This window comes from Henningerozyma blattae, chromosome 3 (assembly GCF_000315915.1).
Source record: "Henningerozyma blattae CBS 6284 chromosome 3, complete genome".
Classification (NCBI taxonomy): domain Eukaryota; kingdom Fungi; phylum Ascomycota; class Saccharomycetes; order Saccharomycetales; family Saccharomycetaceae; genus Henningerozyma; species Henningerozyma blattae.
Window position 1 is genome coordinate 205,464 of NC_020187.1, and position 27,655 is coordinate 233,118.

At 34.2% G+C, this 27,655-nt stretch overlaps 8 protein-coding genes across 8 annotated transcripts; 3 read left to right on the forward strand and 5 right to left on the reverse strand.

Moving 5' to 3' along the window:
- Positions 1 to 2,797: 2,797 nt before the first annotated feature.
- ARN1 (siderophore transporter) lies at positions 2,798 to 4,807 on the forward strand (the record flags this gene model as incomplete). The annotated part of the gene is made up of 1 exon (XM_004179390.1): positions 2,798 to 4,807. One exon carries the CDS (start codon positions 2,798 to 2,800, stop codon positions 4,805 to 4,807), a length of 2,010 nt encoding a protein of 669 aa, XP_004179438.1.
- Positions 4,808 to 9,839: 5,032 nt separating this feature from the next.
- On the reverse strand, positions 9,840 to 11,090 carry TBLA0C01050 (acetate uptake transporter family protein; the record flags this gene model as incomplete). Its single annotated transcript, XM_004179391.1, has 1 exon — positions 9,840 to 11,090. One exon carries the CDS (start codon positions 11,088 to 11,090, stop codon positions 9,840 to 9,842), a length of 1,251 nt encoding a protein of 416 aa, XP_004179439.1.
- Positions 11,091 to 12,706: 1,616 nt separating this feature from the next.
- On the reverse strand, positions 12,707 to 13,585 carry TBLA0C01060 (acetate uptake transporter family protein; the record flags this gene model as incomplete). Its single annotated transcript, XM_004179392.1, has 1 exon — positions 12,707 to 13,585. The coding sequence occupies one exon, from the start codon at positions 13,583 to 13,585 to the stop codon at positions 12,707 to 12,709; it is 879 nt and encodes a 292-aa protein (XP_004179440.1).
- A 965-nt stretch (positions 13,586 to 14,550) lies between these two features.
- Positions 14,551 to 15,555, reverse strand: RPC34 (DNA-directed RNA polymerase III subunit C34; the record flags this gene model as incomplete). Its single annotated transcript, XM_004179393.1, has 1 exon — positions 14,551 to 15,555. The coding sequence occupies one exon, from the start codon at positions 15,553 to 15,555 to the stop codon at positions 14,551 to 14,553; it is 1,005 nt and encodes a 334-aa protein (XP_004179441.1).
- A 196-nt stretch (positions 15,556 to 15,751) lies between these two features.
- Positions 15,752 to 16,714, reverse strand: CTO1 (Cto1p; the record flags this gene model as incomplete). Its single annotated transcript, XM_004179394.1, has 1 exon — positions 15,752 to 16,714. One exon carries the CDS (start codon positions 16,712 to 16,714, stop codon positions 15,752 to 15,754), a length of 963 nt encoding a protein of 320 aa, XP_004179442.1.
- A 1,712-nt stretch (positions 16,715 to 18,426) lies between these two features.
- TBLA0C01090 (sugar porter family MFS transporter) lies at positions 18,427 to 21,411 on the forward strand (the record flags this gene model as incomplete). The annotated part of the gene is made up of 1 exon (XM_004179395.1): positions 18,427 to 21,411. The coding sequence occupies one exon, from the start codon at positions 18,427 to 18,429 to the stop codon at positions 21,409 to 21,411; it is 2,985 nt and encodes a 994-aa protein (XP_004179443.1).
- A 667-nt stretch (positions 21,412 to 22,078) lies between these two features.
- Positions 22,079 to 24,028, forward strand: TBLA0C01100 (sugar porter family MFS transporter; the record flags this gene model as incomplete). Its single annotated transcript, XM_004179396.1, has 1 exon — positions 22,079 to 24,028. One exon carries the CDS (start codon positions 22,079 to 22,081, stop codon positions 24,026 to 24,028), a length of 1,950 nt encoding a protein of 649 aa, XP_004179444.1.
- Positions 24,029 to 24,308: 280 nt separating this feature from the next.
- Positions 24,309 to 27,353, reverse strand: CWH43 (Cwh43p; the record flags this gene model as incomplete). Its single annotated transcript, XM_004179397.1, has 1 exon — positions 24,309 to 27,353. The coding sequence occupies one exon, from the start codon at positions 27,351 to 27,353 to the stop codon at positions 24,309 to 24,311; it is 3,045 nt and encodes a 1,014-aa protein (XP_004179445.1).
- Positions 27,354 to 27,655: the final 302 nt, after the last annotated feature.

Here is a 27,655-nt window from a genome sequence, read left to right on the forward strand (position 1 = left end):
CATAAAAACAATAATTTTAAAACTAAAGTAGCCACAAGAAAATTTTTTCTTAAAGAGCAAATATTGTTGGCCCTAATATTTGAATTCTAGTTTAATTGCTTGCTGGGTTACTCCCTTTAAAGTTTATATTGTTTAATTATACCTCCATCATTTAGAAGTCACTTCTTATTTAATACTATATTCTGAGTTAGAATAAATGGTTAATATTGGTATAATATTAGGTTAAAATAAACATAGACTGAAAAGGTAATGTTATTTTATAGAGAGGTTTCTTAAGAATATTGTCAGATCTCTTTGTTCAATCGCTTGAAAATAAATTTTAAAAACCATCAAACATAGGCATACTAACAATGATATTAAAAAGTTTTTAAAAAATTAATACAAATCTTTTAGTTGTTTGGTGTAAGTTTTTTTATTCATAAAATTCTAATTTTAATATTGAAAACTTAATGCTATAAATCTAATCACTATATTTGTTCGGCCGAGAGATAGTAGTATTGAGTAAGTTATTTCGGCTGACTTGAACAAAAATTGTACTTACTTCAGGTGATTCTGTTGTGCAGTAATAAACATTTTTGAGAAAATACTCGGGTTCAACAGAACAATATAGTCAATACATTACTGTATTATTTGAAAAAATTAATTATATTTATAATTAGTGAATATAAGAATACGTAAGCAAGACCAATTAGGTTCCTACGATAAAGAGTTTGAACCCTAAAATAAAAAGGGATAGGTTAGGTACAAAATTTGGTTCTTGTCCTAAGTTTAATTAAGGTAGGAAGGGGCTTATTGTTCAATCTTGAGTTGAATTTAACAGTAGTGGATCTGGCAACTGGTAACAATGCTAGAAGATGTTATGAATACTTACAGTTCCCAAGTGTATAGCTGGCTGCAATGAATGTGAGTTTATTTGTTTGGTGAAGTAACCAAGAGCATTTTATATTTGGTCACCTAGAAAGCATTTCTGATAAAGTCGTAATATCATTATTATTATACGGTAGTTGTTATATTTAAGAGACAGTTGTAATCCAATCAAGATGGTAGAGGTTATAAGTATTGTTAATGTTAAAAGCGTGTGTCATCTTAGTTGAGGCTATAACTCTTATAATATATGTCTTTTCTCTATATGAAAATAAAAGAAAGTCAAGTGGAAACCAGTGTTAGATTGCCAGCAAATAAAATCATAATAAAGAATGAGTCAATTTAATTATTGTCTGTTTTTATCTCATTTTCACAATTTAAATTTAATAAATTCTTCACGATCTGGAATATATATTAATGAGAAGGCTACCTAATTGCTTACTGTGAGAATTACTTTAAGTAACTTAGATTTTAAAAGGAGTAACGATCGGCAATAGCATTTTGAGGAATATTGAAAAAACAGATCAATTTTTGGAGTTAGATTTGATGAAGTACCTAGAAGTAAAGTTTTACCTAACAGTTACATAGGTACTTATAGTACCTGAAAAAGCCTTGCTGGGAATTAATTAGAGGCCGGCGATGATCCTTACCAAATTAAACAGGGAATTTAAAAAAAGATATACAGAGAATACTAAATAACTAGTTAATCAACAAGTAACTCTAGCTAAGGCAAATAGAACTCATATTATTAACAAGCTCTATAGTTTTGTTATTGCAAATTTCTGTCCAAAAATATGTTCCAGATGCGCATCTGTTAGTAAACACAACCCCACATGTAGCATGTACCCTATGGACAGTATAAAAACTTTAAATCTATTTTAGATGCCTATGATAAAGAAGTAGGAGATGAGATGCCCTCTTATAGGTCGTTTCCTTAGTTCAACCAAATGGATATCCGTTGGAATAGATATTTTCTATAGTAGGAAATATCATTCCTCAATCTCGTTCAACTCTTCAAATCTTTTCACAGAGTCCCGACCCTTCCGCCGTTCGTCATCGCTCTGGAAACAGACCTTAAAATATTCCGAAATTTGCAAGTGGGCGGAATAGGAACATATTCCCCGATTGAACAGAAGAACACCCAGGTCATACGGCATCACAAATGCCACTACAAATGAAAAATTCACCTTCGAAAAATGTTTCAGAGCTTAGATATTTGGGAAGCAGCAGGGTGGAAAAATAAGCCATATGGGTTGCCTAATTACTCACAATGCACCTTTTTTCCCTCTATTTATGGGTGTATTTGCACCTAAAGAGAGGTCTTCTTTACGATTTATATAGTGCCCTGCCGCTGCTGTATTTACGATGCTTCCAATGAATGCTGATGCCTCGACCCTATCGCTTGGATGTTTACACTATTAGCTACAAATCCAAAGAAAAGTTGGTTATTTGGTTGATATTTTGTCGCTGTCTATCGGGGTATAGAGATGAACCGGGACAAAACTATGAATTATTAAACTACGAGAATAAGATGCTGGGCTTTTCCTTTCCATTAGGCATTGCATATGTCTACTAAGGAACCTTGAGTGAAAGGTGAAAAAACCTCTTTTATCTTAGGAAACTCTAGTCCTCTTAAACCTTAAATGAACTTTTGATGCCTAATATAGAAGGATATACAGGATAAAATAGGTGTTATGAAAGATGAGGTCACATTTATGAAAAAGAAAGGAGCAAGAAAGTAAATTTTAAGTTGTCTTGGTGTCTAAGGTGGGGTATGTCAATAATCTGATTGGTGCTTAGAATCTATGCTTGACATTATAAATAGAACCAGTCTTATTTTGATAACTTGTGTAAAAACACATTTTACTTTTCTACAATTATTATATTTGCTTTAGAGTAAAACAATCTAGATAAACATTTTACGGGGTTAACTATGGTAGCTGACAATAGTTTTAAGGCTGATTATAGGGCAGATGATGCACATACAGTGGTTTCAAACGAGACTCGTATTGAAGTTAATACAAGCAACGAATCAGTGAATCAAAATGTTGTGATGAATAATGGTATATTTGAAAGAAAAGAAGATATAAATGAAAAATATAATACAATAGAAACCTCTAATTCCTCTGGTTTCTCATCAAAAGATGAAAAATATCTAGCCTCTGAGAATATCGACGAGATCCCATCAGATGGTGAAAAAACAAGTACCTCCAGAATTATTCGTGAAACAGAAATCATGAAATCAGTATACGATAAATGGTATTATCATGTTATCCTATTGTTCTCTGCTTTTGTCTGCGGGTATGGTTACGGGCTAGATGGTAATATCCGTTATATTTATACAGGTTATGCAACTTCTTCTTATGCTGAACATTCTTTGTTATCCACAATTAATGTCATTAACGCTGTTGCTTCTGCAGCTTCACAAATTGTTTACGCTAGAGCATCTGATGTGTTTGGTAGATTATCTCTTTTTATTGTTTCTGTTGTTTTCTACGCAGTTGGTACTATCATTCAATGCCAAGCTTATGATGTCCAGAGATATTGTGCAGGTTCTTTCTTTTATAATATTGGTTACGTGGGTGTTATTCTTGTTTTATTGTTAATTTTATCTGATTTTTCCTCTTTGAAATGGAGATTATTTTATCAATTTGCTCCTACTTGGCCTTATATTATTAATACTTGGATTTCAGGAAACATCACTTCAGCTGCAAACCCACTTAAACATTGGTCCTGGGATATTGGTATGTGGGCTTTCATTTTCCCATTATCTTCTATTCCAATTATCTTATGTCTAATTCACATGAGATGGATGGCTTCAAAGACAAAAGAATGGAAGTTATTAAAACAAGAAAAATCTTATATCCAACAACATACTTTCGTTTCTGCCATTACAGATTTATTTTGGAGATTAGATGTCATCGGTGTTTTATTAATGGGTGCTTCCCTAGGTTGTATTTTAGTTCCATTAACTTTGGCTGGTGGTACCAGCTCCAAATGGAATCATGGTAATATTATTGCTCCTTTTGCCCTGGGTTTTGTTTTAATTCCAATCTTTACATTTTGGGAATGGAAATTTTCTAAATCACCACTAATTCCATCTAAATTAGTTAAGGATCGTGCAGTTTGGTCTTCCATGGCTATCTCTTTCTTAATTGATTTCATCTTTTATATGGCAGTTGATTACCTGTACACGGTTTTGATAGTTGGTGTTAATGAGTCAGTGAAGTCTGCAACTAGAATATCATCTCTATCTTCATTCGTTTCAACGGTCGGTTCTCCTATCTTTGCCTTGTTAATTACCCGTTTTACAAGATTAAAGCCATTTATTGTGGCAGGTTGTGCCTTATGGATGCTATCAATGGGTTTGTTATATCATTACAGAGGTGGGGCTTCCTCCCATAATGGTATTATTGCCTCTCTATGTGTTTGGGGGGTTGGTACAACTCTTTTCACATATCCAATCAATGTTTCTGTTCAAGCTGCTGTGTCACATGCTGATATGGCAACAGTTACTGCATTAAACTATACAATGTATAGAATTGGTTCTGCCGTTGGTGCTGCTGTTTCTGGTGCAATTTGGACTCAAACATTATACAAACAATTACATAAGCGTATGGGAGATGCCACCTTGGCAACTGCCGCTTATAGTTCTCCATATTCCTTTATTGTTAATTATACCTGGGGTACAACAGTTAGAGACCAAATGGTGGAGGCATATAGATATGTACAACGTTTGGAAACTATTGTAGCCTTAGTCTTTACTGTGCCATTATTGCTGTTTTCATTAACCTTAAGAGATGCTCGTTTGACCGATAATGTAGCTTCCGATGATATTGAAGAAGGTCAGCACATTAATAAAACAGACAGTGACCCAATTGCAGACTTCCTGAGTAAACCTTTCAAAGGTTTATTTAAAAAAAATAAAATCGATGAAAACTAGCTTTCATAAAAACTAGTATCATTACTCATTTAATATATTTCTTGGAGCAGGGTTATACCATATTAAATTATACTGATATCCCTAAATGCCTATGTAAGTTGACACTTTTTTATGTTCTTATATTTTCTTTAATTATTTACTTGCATATACATTAATATTATAATATAAAAATTATATTCAAACTTCTTTCTTCAACTTTTTTTTTTAATATTTACTAGTTTTTTCAGGATAGAGCATGGTATTTGATACAATATGTGCATTTTGTGTATATATGGAACGTAGTTGATGTAATTAAGCACTACGTTAGGTGTAGTAGCCGAATTGTATGGACTTCATAAATAAACTAAGAGCAAGACTAAATATTTTGAATGAATTACATTTCCTTAGACGATATACCTTACATTATTGCATTTATGAATGTAATCAAATATCGCTCACAGATAAGCATTTTCTTGTCTTATTGATGATATCTACAGCATCACTTTCTAGTTCCTAGACATCCATGAATATTTTAGGAGCAGATCCTATGTCTCATTGTGCTCTCTTTTGGAATATATATTTAGGCCTGCAGGTTTTCCAATCTTGCAATATGTTATATATCTGCGATAAAAGCGGTTCTTATCTGAAAATGCGATTTTTAGAAAATTGTTGGCTTTTCACGATGACTATGGGTATTAGAGGCAAATAAGTAGCATCAATCAATGAAGACATCTGGGAGTTGCCAGGACATCACGAGTCCTGGCTAAATAAAGGTCAGATGAGGCAGATAATATGTGTTATATACACCTGTTATTTTTCATCAGCTCAATTCAATTAATTCTCTCGGGTTGCGTTTTTTCACTATACTTTTCGGGGCTGATTTTCTTAGGTTCGTGTTTTTTAAATATAGGTTTCGGACTTTGGTAAGAAGAATCTTCGGACTTTTGATAGAGGCATGTACTAGTAATCTAATAGCTAAATATGTAAATACGAGAACTATCAAAAAGATACAAGTCTTTAAAAATGTGTTTTTATCCATTGCTTATTAGTAGAATAGAATATTTGAGGTTACGATATTCTAATTTAATAAAACGCGATGGCAAGAATTGACTTTTAAGCCATGTAATATTCTAGTGCCACAAAATCAAAAACTAAATCATGTTTTATTCGAAACGTATCGGAATCGGTAAGCCAGCAGTAAACTTCATAAGATAGTAGTTAGTAATATTGATTTTTGGCATTCTGAACTCTGCTACTTGAAGACTTTGATTAGTATCTATTTATGCTAAGCTATAGACTGTTATTGCTATAGGTTTAATAATTTACTTGACATTGTTTAAAAGGACCCTTATAACTATCAATATTTTCTACCTTACTTTCCCCTTATTTTTTAAGGTACCCCCTAATTTTACCCCTAAATTACCCTTATTTCTACATTTACCCAGGTTCCATGCTTTACTCTCCCCTTATTGGGGTTTCCTCAAGTTAGTATTTGAACTATTGCCAAATAGTTCAAAAATTCCTAGAGCCAGCACTGAATAAGCACTGTCAACTGACTGAGGCAGCAGTTGAAGTTACCCTAATGGGCATCACTTTCTCAAGGTTGGAAAGACTTCTACTAATAATAGCTTATCATTAGTAATGCTTTCGCCTCAACTAAAAAAGTGATATAATGGCTACCAGTATACTAGATGTGTTAAGAACAATCGAGTATTCTAACGGTTGATCATGGCACGACTATATAGGAATTACCATGTTTTTTTCCTTTTTGTCTATACTGTTGTTTTTATCGAGCCATAAAAACGAATGTTGTGTGAGTTGTTTAATAGAAACAACCAAAGTTTATCTTGTTAATTTCTATATACGATATTTATAGTAATAATAGCAATAATGCTGTTGATAAGTATATTCCAGTATTATTCGTATGTTCATAAAGATAGTAAGGTATATTGGAAGCTTATACTCATTCATTAATGTGATGGCATTAACCAATTTAATTTTGGGCCATTGTTGTCGTGGATTCTTTTTTGAGAAATAGTAAATATCTCTACTAAAGTCTTGAACTAAACCAGCCGCTTTGTATTATATTGTTTGTAGCCTAAGCACCAATTCACCGAACCTTCTGTGATATATGTATAACGTAACATTTTATTGAAATGTTTCCGTTTAAATGGAGCACTTAATTAATTGGAGCAAATATACCGCTCTAAATGTTTGTTGTATAATTGGTTTTTTGGATTTGAAGAAATACATTAAGAATAAATATAGAGTTATAGTTGGTAAAAATGTCCGAAGCTTTTATACTTTCTTTTTTATGGATTTGTGACACTTTTAATATTGTGTAAAGAAAATTATAATTGCCACAAACAAGAAGAAAAAGAGAGAGATTATATGCCACTAAATTATTAGACCAATTTTTTAATATTAAATAATATAACCCTGTTCTTGTTCTGGAGAAATCAGAAACGTAACCAAAAATAGTAAATCGCTAGTAAAAATAAAAATTTAAATATCTACTACTTTGCTAATCATATATACTAGTTATTTAATCAATATTTTTATTGTTACAGTTTGCTTTTTACCTTGAGACTGTAAAAGATGAGAAATAATGATCATATTTCTACTATTTTATATTCTGAAACTGCTAATTTTAATATTTCGAATAAATGAGCTTTAGTTGATCAAATCTAAAGTTTAATAAATATAAAAATACTACAACTATTGAAAATGGATAATAAATTTAGCTCCGCAGAGCGCTTTGTGACCTGTCTGGAATTGGAAATCGGATAATCGCAGCTGGTTTTGGTTTGTGATAAGTAAATTACAGTTCCAGAAATAGTTTAATAACAAGTGAGAAATTTGCCTTTTTTCAACTGTCAAAGAAATGTGAGATATGTATTTAGGAAATAATTAAGTAACAAAAGAAAAGCCACATTCTTATTCGGAATCATGTTAGTGACGAGTAAAGCTTTCTTGGGTATGCTTAGATTAATCATATCAAGTGTCAAATTGTATATCTTGTTTCATAGTTATCAATAAGTATCTTTTTCCAACTATTTGAGAATAATGGTCAGAATGGGCTATTTTTTTTTTGAAATTCAGTTAGACACCAAGGATTTGTGCTTTGTCAACTACTATGTTTAAGGCTTGAATTCTGGTGTTTTTACACTATAAATCAAGAATGAAATTCTTCTATTCTGTGGTTAATAATATTTTACGGATTTTCCTTTACTGAAAGGATCGTAAGAAACAGATTACCTAAAGTGATCTCTAGTTATAATAGAGAACGGATGAAAAGAAACGATTTGATTTGTATCTACAAGAGGTAACTAGAGGACGTTGGGCAAGATATATAAAGAGATGATCCAAGTTTAGTGAGTGGACTTTCTTGAGCTTGAAGAAGCTACAAAGAATAAGGAGTAATATCGAGGTTTATATATTCATACTTAAACATTGTCTTAATAACGTTTAAACAACACTTATTGATCATAACATCTTGACGATAAATATTCTGGAAAGAAGTTAAAACAAAAAACTGAGTATATAACCTAAGTTTTAGCAGCGTTACTTCGCAATTCATTGATTTGTATAATTTAGGAATTAGTTTTGAATTTTCGATAAAATGGCAAACCATTCTAATCGAGCTATTAGCTCAAACTCTAATCCACCAAATATCTATAATATAGATAGAGTTGCTACTGGTATTCCTGTAACAACTAGCCTTGATCCAATAACTAGTGTTGAACTGGCAGTTAATTCTAAAGATAATGTAAATTTAGCTAATTGTGGTAAATTTAAAATTAAAGAAGGCCATGAGAAAGACGAAAATTAAAAAAAATGTTTCAGTTAGGTCTTTTTTTGAAGAGGTTTTTGAGTAAAGGATTTGATTTATCTAATTGCAAAATGATGACTGAATGTGGTAGTCTTGCCAAATAGCATCTATAATTAGAGTTAATTTTTACAATTTAAATTCTGTTTTAAAAAAAAAAATAAAAACAAAAAAAAAACAGTGCTATAATTTATTGAATTTATGCTATCCTTTCAGCTTGTGGCTACCTAACCTTGAATTTGAAGTTATACAGTATAACATTAAAAAAATACGATTCAACGAAGAATTATGCACTATCACGGTAAGCTATCAGAAACCCATTATTTTTTTTTATCAAATTGTTTTACCTCTAATAAAATGGAACAAAAATAACAGTGGTGTAATTTTTCAAGATACTATTATAAAAACAAGGATAAGTGAGTCCATTATACTGCTGATATTCTATTTCTTTTTTATAAATTGGTGCGTAATTATGATTTTCCATTAAAATTAAACTCAAATATTTCTTCGAATTAAAAATTTGTTAAGTTTTATAATGAATGTGTGATAAAAGTTACAAAATATAAATAAAATCTTGAGAATTTGATGCAACTATGATCATTTTTTAGATAGTTAAATTTACCAAGTTTCCTACTACGTAGTTAGATGAAAGATGATTCTGTTAGGGATATTTATAAGTCTTACCCGATTAAAGGATATCGCTATATACGGTGGCGTACATGAGCGTCGACCTAAATGACATCCTGTCCTCTTACCTACGTATATATATATTAACCTCCAAACATAATCTATTAGAATCACTGCTATATAGATATATAGAAGGAGAATAGTAATAGAAGAATGGATATATTGACTATATCACAAACTATTTATTAATTCTGCTGAATACATTCTAACAGATTCATTACCTTAATATAATATATATATAAACAATCTATATAATCTAGCGTATTTTATAAAATCTATACAACATGGTCCATTCTTCGATCATGGAAATTGTTTTATTTGCTACTTAATACTAGAAAATAAATAAAGTGTGAATAAACATTAAACAACTAATGTTGATATATACATAATAAATAAAATAAATGGAAAAAAGAGGAAATTATTGAGGTATTAAAATAGAAAAAGAAAAACAAAAACAGAATAAAAAGAGGCATATATAATAAAGGATAAAGATAAAAAAATGCATGGAAAAAAATTAATAGAACATGATTTAAGTTATTATTGTCCAGCTAAAGTTTCCATATCATCCACTGATTTATCATGAATAAATTCCAACGGCTTGTTATTTTTTGCATTTTTATTAATTTTTAAATGGAAATATTTTTCATTTCCCGGTAAAGGTAATGGATGAGCTACAATATATGAATTTTCCTCTGTAGCTAAACCGGCAAATGCATTGTACCAAGCGATTACTGCTACAATTATACCAAGAATACCACCTGCTCTTGTCACACCTGGACTATTACAAAAACTTCCTAAACTTAATAATAAGAATGTGATGGCTAATAAAAAGAATAATAGAAAAAACATCACTGTTGATTTCACTGTACAAACTGCCAAACCAAAAGTGAATATACACCATGCCAATAAGAAAATGGCTAAAGCATTATCGAATTCTCTTGGATGACCTTCATATGCAGCTTGAATACCAAACCAAGGGATGAAAATGGCACCAAAACTCATCCAAAATCCACCATATGAACATAAAGCGGTTCCACCAAAGGTATTTTCAAGAGCAATTTCCCAAATACCAGCAATGATTTGAACCAATCCACCATAAAACATTGCTAATCCAACTACCATATTTGGAGTTGCTACATGTTTAACTCTTGCATTAAAGAATGAAAGTACAAAAGTGGTTAATGCGAATGCGGAAAGACCTAATGGAACTGGATTACCAAACTTATGAGTTGTTGGAGGTGCTACCCCTGGCATCAAAGTACCACCAAATGCTTCTCTTAATTCTGATTTCAAATATTTTCTTTTCCCTAATATTACATAATCATTTGGGTTTGTAGTACTAGTATAAATGGGTATACCTCTTATCAATTCATCTTCAGTCATCCTTCTCGATAGATTAGTACCTCTATAATGCCTTGTGGAAGCAGAAGAAGAATACTCGTCATCATCTTCATCATTATAGTCATCATCGTATATGGAGAAACCAGAAGATCTATTTGATCTATGGCTTTGATTATTATCTACATCATTATCCGAACCATCCTCATACATGGCATCATCTGGATCTATATTTGAAGATGCATGATGATGTCTTGCATGACGGTTTTTATGATTTCGGTGAGAATGTCTTGGTAAATGTCTTTTTTTCTTGGAACCGTTTTTCTTGGAAGGAATTTGTTCTTTTGTTGAATTTTCTTCTTCATCAATGACACTTGACACTAGTGAATGTCTATTGGGCGAAGAAACTGTTGAGGAAGATTGTTCTGTAGTATCAGTCGAGTCTGTCATGGAAAGTAAAAACAAAATGAATGTGAAAAAAAAAGCTAATTGCCTATTTGCTTAAAGTTTTATAAATATATAGTAATACCGATCTCCATCCATCATAACAAGATCTGCGGTTCAAAGAGATAAGATTATAAGTGAAAAGGCAGTAGCATATTATATATATATATATATATATAAGAGTGCATGAACATGTGTATAATTGAAATTAATCGGAATACCTTATTGATACATATGTTTTATTGGAATATGGGGGAAATAGAGGGTATAAAGGGGGTGATCGTTGGTTATTGGGGGGTTGTGTTGATTGTACAACATTCCAAGGAAATCTTTTATGTTAAGGTTTAGAGGATGTGAAATAAAGGATAAGGATATTGACGTAAAACTAAACAAAAGAAGAACATAAACGGCTAGAGCAATAGCAATAGTAGCCGCCCCCCACTCTTTGACCTGAGAGCCCAAAAACGATAGTTAAGGACTAAAAATCAATGACATAAACAAGGAAAGACAAACAAACAAGCCCAAAAACAATTGAAAAAAGTGAAAAAAAATACCGGGCTGAATGGTTGATATGCAATTATAGTCCGATTATTCTTGAAAAGGTAAAACCTTTAAAAGTTGGAGAACGAGATCCGAAATGAGGGGAATAGGAAATTAGGACATATATAAACGGTTTTGAAAAAGTGAAAAAAAAATAGAGAGTGTACAGAAAATGGGTACGAAATAATGGATTACGTTATAGATTTCTTTATATAGGAAAGAAAAATCAAGAAGAGTTGATGAGATGAGGTTGGTCATTCATTTTACCTAATTGAAACATTTTAGAGTCATGCTTAAAAAATGAAGCTTAAAAAGTGAAGTTTGATATCAAGACAATGTATTTTGTAGACGTATATAGGAAGGTCATTCCAAGAAAAAAGTGGAGAGCAGGAACATACTGAAATCTCGAGATATTACCAAGAAAGAAGATGTTTATCTTGAAGAGTTCTAGTTTCAATAGTGGTTTTATAGCTAAATAGATATTGGCATTAGGTTATTAATAGTAATGATGCTATTATTAAATACTGAAGCTCGAAATCCATTAGCTTAAGACCTGAAAAGGAAATCCCACGGCCAATACCGAAAAAAAAGACATGCCCACGCAACCCCGAGTTTCGGAGTTGACAGCCCTGGGAGGCACGGCTGGAATTGTATGCATTTGGCTATCCATGCTTGATGACAAGAATGAAAGATTAAGATAGAAAATAATAAGAAAAAAAAAGATTAGAGAAGAACGTTATACATTAAGAAAATAAAACGTACATACAATAAGTAACTAAATAATTATGGACTAAAAGAACTCATGGGGGTCATAAAAATCGTGCAAAAATATATGGAAGAAAATAAAATATAATAATAGTATAATATAATGAATGAATGGAAGGGTAGAAAATGTAGTAAAATGAAGTAAAATAAAGTAGTAGGATGAAATAAAATAGAATGAACAAGGACGAATGACGCTTGTAAGAAAAGTGTGGTGTAGTATAATAATTATTAACAGAAAATGAGTAAACTCGAAGAGGATAGAATATTAATTATTAAATCATTGATTCTGTAGTGCTTGTTATGCAATAAAAAATCGTCTAAACCAAAACCTTTTCGTTGGAAGGTAATGGGAATGGATGAGCCACGATGTAGGAATTTTGTCTGTTGGAAACACCGGCGTATGCATTGTACCATGCAATGAAGGCTGTGATGACACCAAAAACACCTGCAGTAGTCTTGACACCCGATCTCCCAGTGAATTCGCCAATGGTCAACAATAAGAATGTAATGAACAAGAAGAAGAACAAGGCAAAGAACATAATGGTAGATTTCATGGTACAGAATAGTAAACCTAGCGTGAATAAAGTCCAACCTAATAGATAGAAACCCAATGCATTACCCAAGTCTGATTCTTTAGCTTTGTAAGCATCTAAGATACCGAACCATGGGATATAAATAGCACCGAAACTTAACCAGAAACCACCGTAGGAAGCCAAAGCGGTACCACCAAAAGTGTTTTCCAATGCAATTTCCCACATACCAGCTAACAATTGAATAAGACCACCGTAGAACATAGCCAAACCAACAACAACATTAGGAATTTTAATACCTTGAGCACCAGCATTGTACATGGATAACACAAAAGTAGTCAACGCGAAAGCTGATAGACCTAGAGGAGCTGGATTACCAAACTTGTGGGTAGATTCAGGGGCCAAACCTGGTTGCAAAGTACCACCGAAGGCATCAATCAACTCGGTTCTTAAGAATTTTTGTCTACCAATATGGATGTATTCGTTATTGTCACCTGTGCAGTAAACTTTCCCACAGGTTTGACCATCGGCATGTGTATGAATATCTTGAGAAGTTCTTGTTCTTTCTTCAGAGAAAGATGGCTGATGGATTTGAATATCTTCAGAATGAGTGTTTTCGTTTTCGATTTCTGTGTTTTGGAAATCAGCAGCTTCTTTGTCAGACATTTTAAACGGAGATTTGAAGTTTATCGTTTTGAATAAGGGATTAAAATTAGAGTTGTAAATAAAGCGATGTTTAAGAGCAATGCTTTACTGATGATTTTTTTAATTTTTAATATCGAAGGAGAGAATTCTAATTTACAATTGGGTGCCTTATATTTATATAGTTTTCGAAACTTGAAACTGACTAGTATCAACCCAACCCCTAATCTTAGATATTCGCATTTACCACTACGCCGGTTTTACTGAAACTAAAATGCGGGGCCTCAGAATGTGATGTACTTGGGCGGCTACCCCAACAGGTTTGAGCATATGCGATGGGCGTTTCCCCACAGGGTCCTGTACTGTTGGGGTAATTCTATATCGCACAGACTGAATCGGAGAATGTCCGAGAAGGCACGGCTCATTGTCACCATTCCAGAATTACGGGCCGATGGAGGCGTGACCATTGGGCCGAAATTCACTTTAGGCCGAATCGGAACAGGAAAAATTACCGCAAATTGAAAATATGATCGGCAAGCGATATAGCATAAAATATTGCGGGGAAAAATGTAATGATGAGTAAGAAGACCTATGATTGGGTAAGATAGTGCCCTGGGTTAAAGGATTGTCATGGGAATATTCATATAGGATTCTCTTTGCAAATCATATTTTTAATAGTGCCTCTTAGTAATACTAAACATAAAGTTTTTTGTTGGGCAAAACATATGCAATAGAACCATATCATAATAGCCAATCAATTAGATATGCTAATAGTGCTAAATTTTTTTTTTTTTTTTTTTTAAGTATTGGACTTGTAGATTAGGTGTCGGAATCTTTAAATGCCCTTGCCTTTGTCTTGCCGTGAATCTTTATTGGAGTACACATGGCATGACCATACATATTCGTATAAAGTTTTTAAATAGTCATTTCTATATAGAAGGCTTCCTAATGCATTACTCCTCTCTTGCTGTCTCTATATTATTACGATTCTATAAGGTCCATTCATCGAAATATATAGCTTCTTTATCTCCTGTAGTTGGAGCAATTGTATTATAAAATGTGAAAATGGAAAAATCCTCGAAATTCGGATCGAAAATCCCTTTAGGTTCCTTTTGTTCGTCCTTTTTTTTATTATTCTTGTCTGATGTTTGAATAACACCAGATTGTGTCATTTGAAGTACACTCTGTAACGTGACTCGATAACAATCATGTGCTATTTTTTCTAGTCGATCGTCATATACCAATACTTGACATAGAGATCTTATATCTTCGTTACTTAATTCTACATTGGCGACTTTAGCATTCATAATAAATTCTAATATTTCATCAATATTGGCATAATTTTTCACGTTTGGTGCATATAATTGTTCAAAAGTATTAGAATTTTTAGATTGTTTCATGGTGAAATTTTTAAATCCATTGGGGAATGTTCTTTCACTAACAAATCTCCAAACAATGGTTAAAAGTGAATTGATAAATTCTACATCCAATTCACTATCAGTAAACCAAGGACCACCGGTGACATCTGTGGATGGTTGTAAATTATATAACATATATATCTTTCTAGTGGGGAATTTAACACTTTTCACACTTTTCACATATCTTTGAGATTCTAATGATTTTAAACATTTCAATACAATATGTTGATGTAGATTGGTTCTTGCCTTGATAGTCTTGGACCAAATCCCCTCTCTACCACTAGCCTCGATATAAGAGTATACAAGAGATTCCTCCGCAGACATGGTAGATTTCTTGGAGGCTTCTATTTTATCAACAGGCTGGAATTTTAGTTCATTGTTTTGTTTTATTAATCTGATTAAATTTGAGTTCAATAATTCTTGGACTATATGCATCATATCTGCTAATGAATCAATACCCAATATTGTTTTCAATTCATCTTGGGTGAATAATGTTTGATTCGGCTGTTTAGACATCATAACTTCGTGTAGATGCTTGGCATTGTCTGATAATGGAACAGTAGTTGAAGAGTTCATGATGCAATGTGGTTGAACTGTTGGAGAAGTAATTGAATAAATATTAAAAAAAAAGTAATAATACTAATAAAAATGTTTGTATACATTTATATATACTACTACTATATAAATCGATGAGTATGGGCAAGATGATAGAAAAAAAAAAAAAACATTACAGTTCCAACCGCACGCGCGGAATGTACGGGCATGAAATACCTTATTTGGAAACAGGTATAACTATTTTTTCAATAATATTCCAATCTTTAACAAGATATAATCCATGAGTTTCATCTTTTTTATACCATAATAAGGATTTGATGTTATCATTTTCAAGAAATTCTAAATAATCTTTTCTATTTAAAGAAGCTGATCCTGATAATAATGTCACCAACTTATCCAATTGAGTTTTAGAATTCATCATGATTATACCATTTACTTGTGGTAATAATAGTGATAAAAGATCCGTTTGACTATCACCTATATACCATATATCTTTATCCTTCGAGACTATATCTAACAAATACCTTCTTTTATCGGATCCAGTCATGATTTTTTGATCAAAATTTCCATCCCATTTCAAATCAGAAGAATTCATTTGTAAATTATTACAACTTATAGGAAAAGTAAATTCATCATTTGGATCAATCATATATTTTATAAATTCTTTTGACCAATTAATGGAAAGTATTTCAAATTTTCTTGAAGCATTTGATAAATATTTCTTCAAGAATTCGTTAAATTTAGGTTTAATTAAATTTTGACAAACGGGATCATTTATTACAAATTGTTTCAAATCATTTAATGAAATATCATTAAATAATTTTTCCCGTTGTAAAAGATTTATAGAATACAATTCAATATTTTTCAAACCATCTTGATATTTGATTTCCCAAGATATATTCTCATCATTATCTAATAATGGTAACTTTCTTTGTTTGGTCAAATCATTTATAACCTTCATATAATTATCCATATAAGTATCTTGAAAATATTTCCAATCCCTTTCATGTTTATGAAGCTTATACGGTAATTGAGCTAAAATGTCTATAGTATCACGTACAGTAATAGTTTCATCGAAATCTGCCACTACCAACATTTCTTTTTTAACGTATCTTTTTGGTAAATTCCAAAATATTAAAATTATTAGAATAATTATTAATATATTCTGACGTCTTTTCATAAATGGTGAACCTTTGTGCATTCGAACACGAGACCCATCCTTGAATATCCGGGTAACTATATCAATTCCCACCATTTTAATTGGTTCCCATTAATTGTTGGTTTTTTGACTTTTTTTCAATTAAACGGATTAATCCGATTGGCGGATTTTGAAAAAAAAATAGAAAAAAAAAAAAAGTTTTAACCGGAAAGAACCGGCTGTTAACATTTCTTATTCATTTTTCTTGAATTGTTTTTTTACTTTTATATCAAACACAGAGTCTTGTGCGTGGGTATCTGTTACATCGGAAAAAGAAACGGAACAGGCGTTCCACTATTCAAACGGAAATGTCAAATGATAATTGAAATTTTCCATTTTGGCTGACCAATCTGGTAATAGATAATGGAAAAATTCTTAAGCAAAGCCAAGTACTCTACGAATGGATCTGAGTGTGAGTACTTACTCACTCACAACAACATCTGAATCTACCCATTTAAAGGTTAATAATAGAATTTATATAGTAATGGGAACGATATGAGTTGCTCGTTTTTTGAAAAAAAAGGACATATTTGAATTTAAAACTGGATTATTTGTTTGAGAGAAATACCGTAACGTCTATTTTTCATTCTTTCTCCACATAGACATATTGAACATTCACATCTATTTATTTATTTTTTTTTTAAAAGTTAAGCAACTGGGAAAAGTACTTAACAGACTTTTCACCTCCACACACAGCTTACTTATAATCGTTGCTAATCGAATATTACTCCGTTTTAATATAACAAAAATTCTTTTCTAATATTATTATCAATCAATAGTCATCTCTCCAGAAAATTTTTTTTTTAAAAAAAAAATAATAAAACAAACTCTATTATAACTCCACTCCACTTTTATTATTATATTTGTTCAAACGAACTATTAACTTTTCACTGTAGAGTTTGATTTACTCTATTGTTTTGTATTTTTTTTTAAATTTGATTTTGATCTTTTGAGTTTTGATATTTTTCTTCAATTTTTTATTTCTTAATTATTTCTATTTTTTATTTCGTTTATTTCATTTGTTTTAATCCATTCCACTCTTAATATATTTGTTTTTCTTTACTGTTCACTCACTGCTTTTATAGACAAAAGAAAACGACTTCCACTACATTCTTTTTGGCAGAATAATATAATACCATTCCACCTTTATTTGCCAAATCAAAACAGCACTACTTTCTTCATATCCAAGAGTAACGAAATTAATTGAGTTACATTTTTCTGATAGATCCGATATCCAAGACATCAATATTTCGTTTTTTATTATTTTACCAAAATTTTAAAAACAAGACACTTTACTTGACTTTTCATGTCTAACATACCCAACTACTAATCCTTTTTTTTTACAAAAAAAAAATATAATCAAAAAAAAAAAAAATCTATAACGACAACTCGTATTTGTTACATTTTTGCATATTAATTTACTCAGACATTTAACGCCTTCCCATTTTTTTCTTTACCTTCTCACTTAATTTAATTATTCATTTTGCATTTTCCACCCTTTCATCTTTAATATTTTTTGTTTCCCCTTCCAACTCAGCATCTTTAAAAACTAATATATATATATATATATATATTATTATTATTTCTTTTTTTTTCATTTTGTAACCTTACGATGTTCAAATACTCATACGATAGTCAAGAACTTCTGCGAATCACTACAAAAATGTGTCCATCCCAAAGCCCGTGTATATTCCATGTTCCCCAAGATTTACAACATGTACCTTTGTACGTTTGTTGCATGTATATCTGGGTTCATGTACGGGTTTGATGTTGTTTCATTAACCACCATGGTAGATACAAATTCATATGGTAAATATTTCGATCACCCGGATTCAACCGGGGAAGGTGGTATTACAGCATCTATTGCTGGTGGATCAGCGTTTGGGGCACTGGCGTCACCGTATTTTTCCGATACTTTTGGTAGAAAATTTTCATTACATCTGTGCTCATTTTTTTGGATCATTGGATCTGTATTACAATGTGCTGCACAAAACCTGCCGATGTTAATTATTGGTAGAATCATATCTGGGTTTGGTATTGGATTTGGTGTTGCAGCGGCACCGATGTATTCTGCCGAATTATCACCTCCCAATATGAGAGGAACAATTGTAGGGATGTTTCAAGTCTCTGTGACGTTGGGTATTTTAATACTTTTTTTCATTGGTTACGGATGTCATTCTATTGAAAGTACTGCTGCGTTTCGAATTGTTTGGGGTATTCAATTGGTACCCGGGGTTATAAGTGCATGTTTAATTTTTTTCATACCTGAATCACCACGATGGTTGGCAAGTCATAAGAGATGGAATGATGCAACGAATGTTATTATGAAATTGAGTCTGACTCATTCATTATCTGAAGAACAAACGAATTTACAATTGAACGAATTGAAAGATTACATCTTGGGAGACCGATACGGGGCAGTATTTGCATATCGAGATTTATTTAAAAGAAAATCGTTAATGAAAACGATTGTGGGGATGTCAGCACAGACGTGGCAAGCGTTTTGTGGGATCAATGTGATGATGTATTATGTTGTTTATATTTTCCAAATGGCCGGGTATCAAGGGTCCTCGATCTTGGTATCTTCCTCTATTGAATATATTTTAAATTTCGCCATGACATTTTGCTCGTTATTTATATTTGACAAGATTGGTCGAAGAAAGTTATTTCTAACTGGAGGTGTATTCATGTGTTGTTTTTTGTTTATTGAGACGGGATTATTGGCAGGATATTCGAAACCACTGCCTTATGGATACAATGGTCATGATACGGTGAGGATATATATACCGAATTCGGAACGGCCTGCCGCACATGCTGCGATTGCTTGTGCGTATCTGTTTGTATGTGCGTTTGCACCCACCTGGGGTGTTGGAGTGTGGATCTACTACAGTGAGATCTTTAACAACACGGAAAGAGCCAAGGGCACTGCGTTGTCAGTTTCGTGTAATTTCTTTGCGAATTTCGCCCTGGCGTTGTTTACTCCTGCGAGTTTCCGTAATATCAATTGGAGGACGTATATTATCTTTGGGGTGTTTTCGTTTGTATTGACGGTACATACCTTTTTAATGTTTCCGGAGACTAATAGGAAATCATTAGAAGAGATTGATTTGATGTGGGATGCACACATTCCAGCATGGAGGACATCGAAATGGAAACCTGATAAGAATAAATTGGTTTCGATCAAGTCTAATATGTTGAGTGACGGAACACAAGAGGAAGAGCAAGAAGGTGATGAATATGAGGAGGATGAGTATGGGTTCAAGCATTTGGATTATCCGTACGAACCCGAGGAGATAGATAATCTGACAACGACTACGAATTTGAACAGTAACAATTATGGCAACATGATTGGGTTGGATCGAGCCAGTACGATTGAGCCGTCGATCGAGAGATTTACGTCGAGATCGACGATCAACAACACCAACACGGGGATGCAATTGTTTCCGTTTCCGATGCCGGAGTCCAAGACGAAAGTTCTTTTCAAGACTCCGACAAATAATGCGAGTGAATTGATCACTATCCAAGAATCGATGATGGAGCCGCCGTTGAGTCGGAACATGACGCTGAGTCCGATTTCCTCGGGCGAAGAAGAGGAGGGCCAGGGCCAGGGCCAGGGCCAGGGCCAAGAGCAAGGACAAGGACAAGGACAAGAACAAGGACAACAACAAGAAGAAGATATAGTGGCCCAGCACGAACGGATCTTGTACGATCAAAGCGTGGCACGCCATCATGAGAATATCAACACCAATACACAACTGATGAACAATATCAACATGCTGATGAGTTTGCAAGAAGAGCCTGTGGAGGAAGGATTTGAAGAACAATTGGATGGGCGGCTAGAGGGGCTTGCGAATTCGCAAGCCAACGAGGAAATCTTGTATCCGAACCCTGTGGCGGAAGACGAAACAGAAGACAATACGGTGGGCGAAGATCTTTCGTTGGTCAATCCTGTTGAATTGCAAAACAGCAATTGCGACATGTCGAGTGATGACGAATCCGTCCATATGGACCACAACACTTCTTTCCCCGTGACGCCGATTCAAAGCATCAACGACAGTGTATACGAGAATTCGCCTCACAAGAGCGTGTGCACGTTTTCCAATCCCATATACGAGAGTATTGAAGATATCTTGAATTCTTCCCGAGCTATCGGAACTGGCAAAAGTAACGATACTCCCTTCCATGACCATGCGTTTGCCGAAGACCCCATGTTCAACAATCCGATTTACAATTCGTTCTCGATATCTAACAAACTTCGTTCTTCTACGATAGGACCAGGTGACACGCCAGATTCCCACGATTACTTGCTGGGTCTTTCCCAAACCCGTTCCAGCTCTAGCCATTCTGTCTTGGAGTTTACCGATGATGAAAAAGAAGATAGTCCTGATAAGCATATACCGAACATTACAGCCACTACTACAGCCACTGCTACCACCACTGGCAACACCACCACTGGCAACACCACCACCACCATTCAATCTGATAACCACGACGATAGTGACGTCGACCATCGCTCGTTCGATTCCCAAGAGGCGCTTGCACATTCGGTAATGACACAATCTGGCCAGATCCCTGGCAATTTCTCCACACCATCGATTGCCAATCGCCGCCAGCGGCCGTACAGTGACATCAGCGACGACTGTCTGTTTCCCAATCCGGTGCACAGCAACGAGCCCTAGGGCGATTCTCTGCGCCACACGCTCACACTATGTATTTGCACCATGTACTATATACGCACTCACACCTGCTATTATTTACCCCATCGGGCAATTGATCCTTGCCCGATGCTTGCCCGATCCTTCCCCTCTCCATTGTGTGGATTGGCCCCAACAGGAAAGTCTTGCGCTGGGCATTGCACGGTTCTGCACGGCATTTTCTTCGCACTCGCCGGTCGGCAAAGTCTTGGAGATTAACCCCCGCGTTTCCTATCAGGGCAAGAATGGCGCAGTAGTTTCTTTTTTGTCGCATGGCAAAAAAATGCAAGGTGTTGCGGGGTCAGGGCGCCGATCTGAATCTGGGAAGCAGAAATGCTATTGTCAGAGACATCAGGAAGTGATTAGACTATTCGAGCAGAGAATATCCGAGCAGAGAATATCCGAGCAGAGAATATTCCAGCAGAGAAACGTCCGGGCACAACCTCGGCGAGACGCGGGGCTATATTTCATCACACGCCTGAGTATCTGTATCTGTATCTATACATACAGACATACAGACATACATATATATATATATATACATACACACATACATACAAGCAAGCATTCAGTCAAATAAGCTTTTATATATACATACATCGCAAAAAGAGCATGCTCTATTACCCTTCGATTACTCGTATTCTCCCATCACATGTTCCCGTATTCTCACGTGCTCGCAGGTAGCGTGCGTTCCGTGTATACAAGATTCCCACAGTCTCACAGTCTTTTATTTGCCACTTGTGTGGCATGTCTCACTGGTTTTTTATTTGGGTTTTCTATAGCTTCGTTGACACCGTTATTACCTACAAACGCTTATCGTCATTATTTCCATCATCCAGATTCTACAGCCTCGGGCGGGATCCAAGCTGCCAACTCTGCAGGCGCTGTCTTCGGATCATTATTATCACCAAGTGTTTCCGATGCTCTGGGTAGGAAATGTTCACTTCATGTAAGTTGCATATTATGGTGTATTGGTTGTGGCATTCAATCCGGTAGCACAGGCGTCGCCATGCTTGTTGTGGGCCGTGTAATAGCCGGTGTTGGCATTGGGTTTGGTGTTGCAGCAGCTCCAATGTATTGTGTTGAGTTGGCTCCTCCAAGAGTTCGTGGTACTGTTGTCGGGATCTTCCAACTAGCAGTCACTGCAGGCATTCTGGTACTGTTTTTCATTGGTTATGGATGTTCGTTTCTCCATTCAACAGCAGTATTCCGTGTCACTTGGGCCTTACAGATCGTCCCCGGAATCGCCGCCTTCTTTTTGATTTTCTTCATCCCGGAATCTCCAAGATGGCTGGCAAGTCATAGACGATGGGATGACGCGACGCAAATCATTTGTCGGATTGGCGAAACCAGATTGCTACGCAAACGGGATAACAGGAAAGAACAGATCTCCATGCAACTAGACGAGTTGAAAGATTATATCTTGACCGATCGCTACGCTGCAGTGTTCTCGTACCGTGATCTATTCAAACGCAAGACCATTATGAAAACAATCGTCGGATTTTGTTCGCAAATGTGGCAAGCCCTGTGTGGAATCAACATGATCATGTTCTACGTGACATATATTTTCCAGATGGCCGGCTACAAAGGATCCTCTCTTATCGTTGCCAGTTCCATCGAATGTATTTTGAATTTCGTCTTGACCATTCTCGTCCTCTTTGTATTGGATCGGATTGGAAGACGTCCCTTGCTTATCGTCGGCGGTATTTTCATGTGCATTTTCATGTTCATCATAATGGCATTGCTGGTGTCGTTTTCTGTCCCGGCCCCCGAGGGCGGTTGGGAAGGTAATCCAACAATCACAATCTACATCCCAGACCAACACAGCTCGGCGGCTAAAACCGTCATCGCCATGTCGTACCTCTTTGTCTGCACTTTCGCCACCACATGGGGTGTCGGAATCTGGATCTACTACAACGAGATCTTCAACAACACTGAGCGCGCTAAGGGCACCGCGTTTTCCGTCTGTGGCAACTGGCTTTGCAATTTCGCCATCGCCCTCTTCATCCCTTCAAGTTTCAAATCCATCACTTGGAAAACGTATATCATCTTTGGAGTCTTTTGTTTTGTTCTGATAATCCATACTTTTCTCATGTTCCCTGAAACCAACAAAAAGACTCTTGAAGAAATAGATTTGATGTGGGACTCTCACATCCCGGCATGGAAGTCCACTCATTGGAAGCCAGAGGTCAAACAAATACAAGATCCCTGCGAATGCACCACTAAACAGGATTCCCCTACCCCGCCCATTATAGAAAAGCCTCAATCATTACATATTGAGAAACCTTTCGAAACTATACCTCATGTTATTTATAACGAACCACCTTTGGCTTATACTAACACCCAAGATACACCAATTAATGATACACTTCATGACACGTTTAACGACATGCATATTGCTATTCCTCATGGCTCATTTAACAACTCGCATCTTGCCATATCTCATGACACGTTCCCCGACATGACCGCTCACGTCTCCCCTCAAGTGTCTTCTAATGATTCACTTCTTGCCCCTATAACCTCCGCCAACAGAGGCAACATTACTAATGACGCATTTATCCTAAGTAATATTAAAATTCAACAGCTCTCCACTCCTTACTAAGCCGCATGCACTTATATACCCCCCACTTTTTAATAGATTAATAAACTTTTTAAAATTATATATATATATATCCTAATGCTACTTTTTTTTTTCCACTAAAGAGTTTGCCCCTTGCCCCACAATTTTCAATTACATTTTCATTATATTTTGTGTTTTTTTATTAAAAAATTAACTATTGATATTTTGTCCTTAAAAGGCATTACATATTCGTATTATATAAAATGATGGTTTAAAGAGAGAGAGAGAGAGAGATGCCTTCATACATCTTGGCGTGTGCCTTCTATTGGGAATAGAAGTATCGTGGCTTATCAAATACATGATAATAATGGCCCCTTTCACCTTCTCCTAAAAACATATCAGGGAATTTGAACTCTCCATTATTCAAATCTTCCACTCTATTATTCTCATATATAGAATCCCCATAAGATTTCAATTGTTCATCATCAAGAACTTGAAACTTACCAACTTGCAATTCAGTATCAGTTATAGTACCCCTGGAGACTCTACAGTACCCAACTCTTTTAATATTCTTAAATAATATATATTCACACCATCTATCATCATCACTTGGATCAATATCATGCATACCAGATTTTTCACCCACATATGTATTATAGTTACCTTCATGGGGATCCACAACCAAATAACTTAATAAGAAACTTGGTCTATCACTCTTACCCATGATTTCAGCTAATGCTAAACTTTGTAATCTACGATCTTCTTCATCTTCTTCTTGTCCACTATGGAAAACAAATACATCAACTAGTATATCATCATAAGTCTTTAAAGTAGCATGGATAGCTGGTGCTAATTCTCCAACTGGTGAAGGTAATAAATAATGAGTACTGTTAACAATCGGGAATTTAGAAAATAATGCACACCCCCATGTATGTTTGTTTGGGCCAGGTCCGAAATCAGAATACATGTTAAGATCATGTGCCATCTTTGCAGTTAAATCTCTATTACCCATGGTAATTCTTTGAGTATCCGTTTCTAATATACCAAATACATCCAATTCCATATCTTTGATTAATTCAATCATCCGATCTTCAGATGCCCACATATCATTATCTAATCCAAAATGAATAGTCCAAATACCAGCTGTAATAATCTTGGAATCTGGATGGTATGGTTGTGGTACACCAGTAGGTCTAATATCATAAACAAATTTAATAATACTTATTAAAATAATCGAAGTCACAATTGCAATGTTTCTTACAAATTTAATGGAATAATACGAATTGGTCTTGTCTTTTAGTTGAGGGACAGATAATCCGTTCCCTTTGTTAATAATTGATCCAAATATAATCATCATAGATGCAAGACATAAAACAACATATAACCTTTCCCTCAATACCCAACCTAATGGAACAAAGGCATATGCAACGGTCCAAACATGTCCTAAAACGAAAATATCATAGGTAATACCAGCCACAACAAATACCCATAGAGATTCAATTTGACTTGCAATCGATATATAAGATGGAATAAACCAAATAATAGAAATCACATATGGTAACCCACCAGTAACATATTTAGTCCATTCAGTCACTTGAGGTAATGATAATGAGATAGTACTAATAATCAACATAATACATGGAATGAAAGTACATCTAGTAAATTTTAAAGATGAAACAGTGGCACCTAGCATAACAACACATGTCAGAGCAGACCATGGCCAAGCTAATGGCCCATGTTTCCCATCATGGAAACCTTCCCAAGACCAATAGATTATAGTAGATGCATCTGTTAATAATTGATGAATGGAAAAAAATAGACAACCAAATCCTAATCCAAAAAATAGTTTCTTGAAGAAATTAAACTTTTGAGGTTTTTGAGAAGGTGAAACAGTTTCGTTAGATTCAACAAAATTAATTGCATTGACATTTGGAGCCAATAAACCTACGATTGTGGCTATAATTATAGCAGTCTTATTAATACCACCGTTGGATTCTCTCATGATGGCCCATGTTGGATTGGTAGAATAAAATCCCATCTTTAAAACTACTGAAATGACTAAACCAAGTAACCAACAAATAGCAAATGATGAATTAGTACGTGAATTTTTAATTGATTTCAAATTTAATATAAAACTAGCAAAACAAATAACAACACCAATTGAAAGTACAGAGATTCTAGATTCTGGAACATCAACTAAATATGCTCCCAAAGTAATTAAATTGCCAATCAATGTACCATATTGATAAATAATAGTGGGAACAATGGGGAAGGCTAATATTATACAACCAACATAACTTAAAATGCTAATTTCATAACCAGAGATACCCATGTACCATAATGGGAAATGCCAAACAACACAAGCTAAAGAAGTTACATGAGACCAAAAAAAGAAGGAATTAGTAGTATTCACAGCAATATACAATAAAGAGTCATAAGTGGTAGTTGAGTTAATTGGGTGTAATAATTGATATTCTTGAGATTCAAATACAATCTCCAATTCATCTTCATCATTATTGTCGTCATGTTTTTTATTAATTGTGGCAGAGTGTTCAATGACATTTTCTTCTTCATTATCATGTTTAGTTTCTGTAAAAGAAGCAGTAGTTGATGTTGAAGTTTCATCTTTAACAGGTGAATCTGTACTAGCCGATTTGGTAGTAGTTTTAACATTTTTGGAATCTGAATCTTTTGTCTTATTAATAGAAATTCCTTTTGATGAACCTGAAGTTAAATCAATAGCAAACTCGAAAGCTTTGAAATCTTCATAGGCCAAGTAATCAAATGCAACATCTAAAATGATTAAAGACCATTCAAAATATGCATAAATGGAATATGCCCCTGCAACATGATGGATTTGGTGTTGGATGAACCAATAAGCTAAGGGAAACATTGTGAAAAAGAATAAAGATGCAGCAATAATGTGCTGTTTTCTTTTATTGACAGATTGACGTGAAATGCAAATATCCCATGGAATAGTTAACAGTATGTAAAGGAACATGAATATATCGTGTGTATCATGATCATCTGTGCTTGTGATGTAGACCCAACCACCACAACTAACAGTTCTAACAAAACCGACAATTGCAGTGAATAATGAGCCATGCAAATAGTAGTGTCCAATCAATAATAGGAATCTTGGGAAAGAACAAACAGCGATTAGGATTTGGAATAAAGATCTTTCTGGGTATCTGTCACCAATAGTAGCCGATACACTTGGGAACCACTCGTCAGGGTAGCCGTAGTGTGCATTAGTGACAATTTTGTGGAAATGTAAAGAATATCCAACTATTAAAGCGGTTGTGAATGCCATTGCGGCACAAACTGTGTGCATTATCGGTATAAATCCCCCATTAATCCTTATCATCTTTAAGGATATGTATTATATTTTTAAACAATAAAATCTTAAGTTTTTTTATTTTACAAACTTGAGGAGAAATATAATATATAAAAATTGTTGGAAAGATATTATTATGACCACCTAAAGAATTAAAAAGAAAAAAAAAAAACTAAATAAAAATAAAAGAATGATCTTTAATTGTAAATATCATTAAGAAAGAAAATAAAAAATCTGTATAATAAGAATGTAATCTATTGTCTGTACCAATAAGCCAATTGTTTGCGAGAGAACTAATGTAATCTTAGTTCTAACCATCATTATTCCGAGAG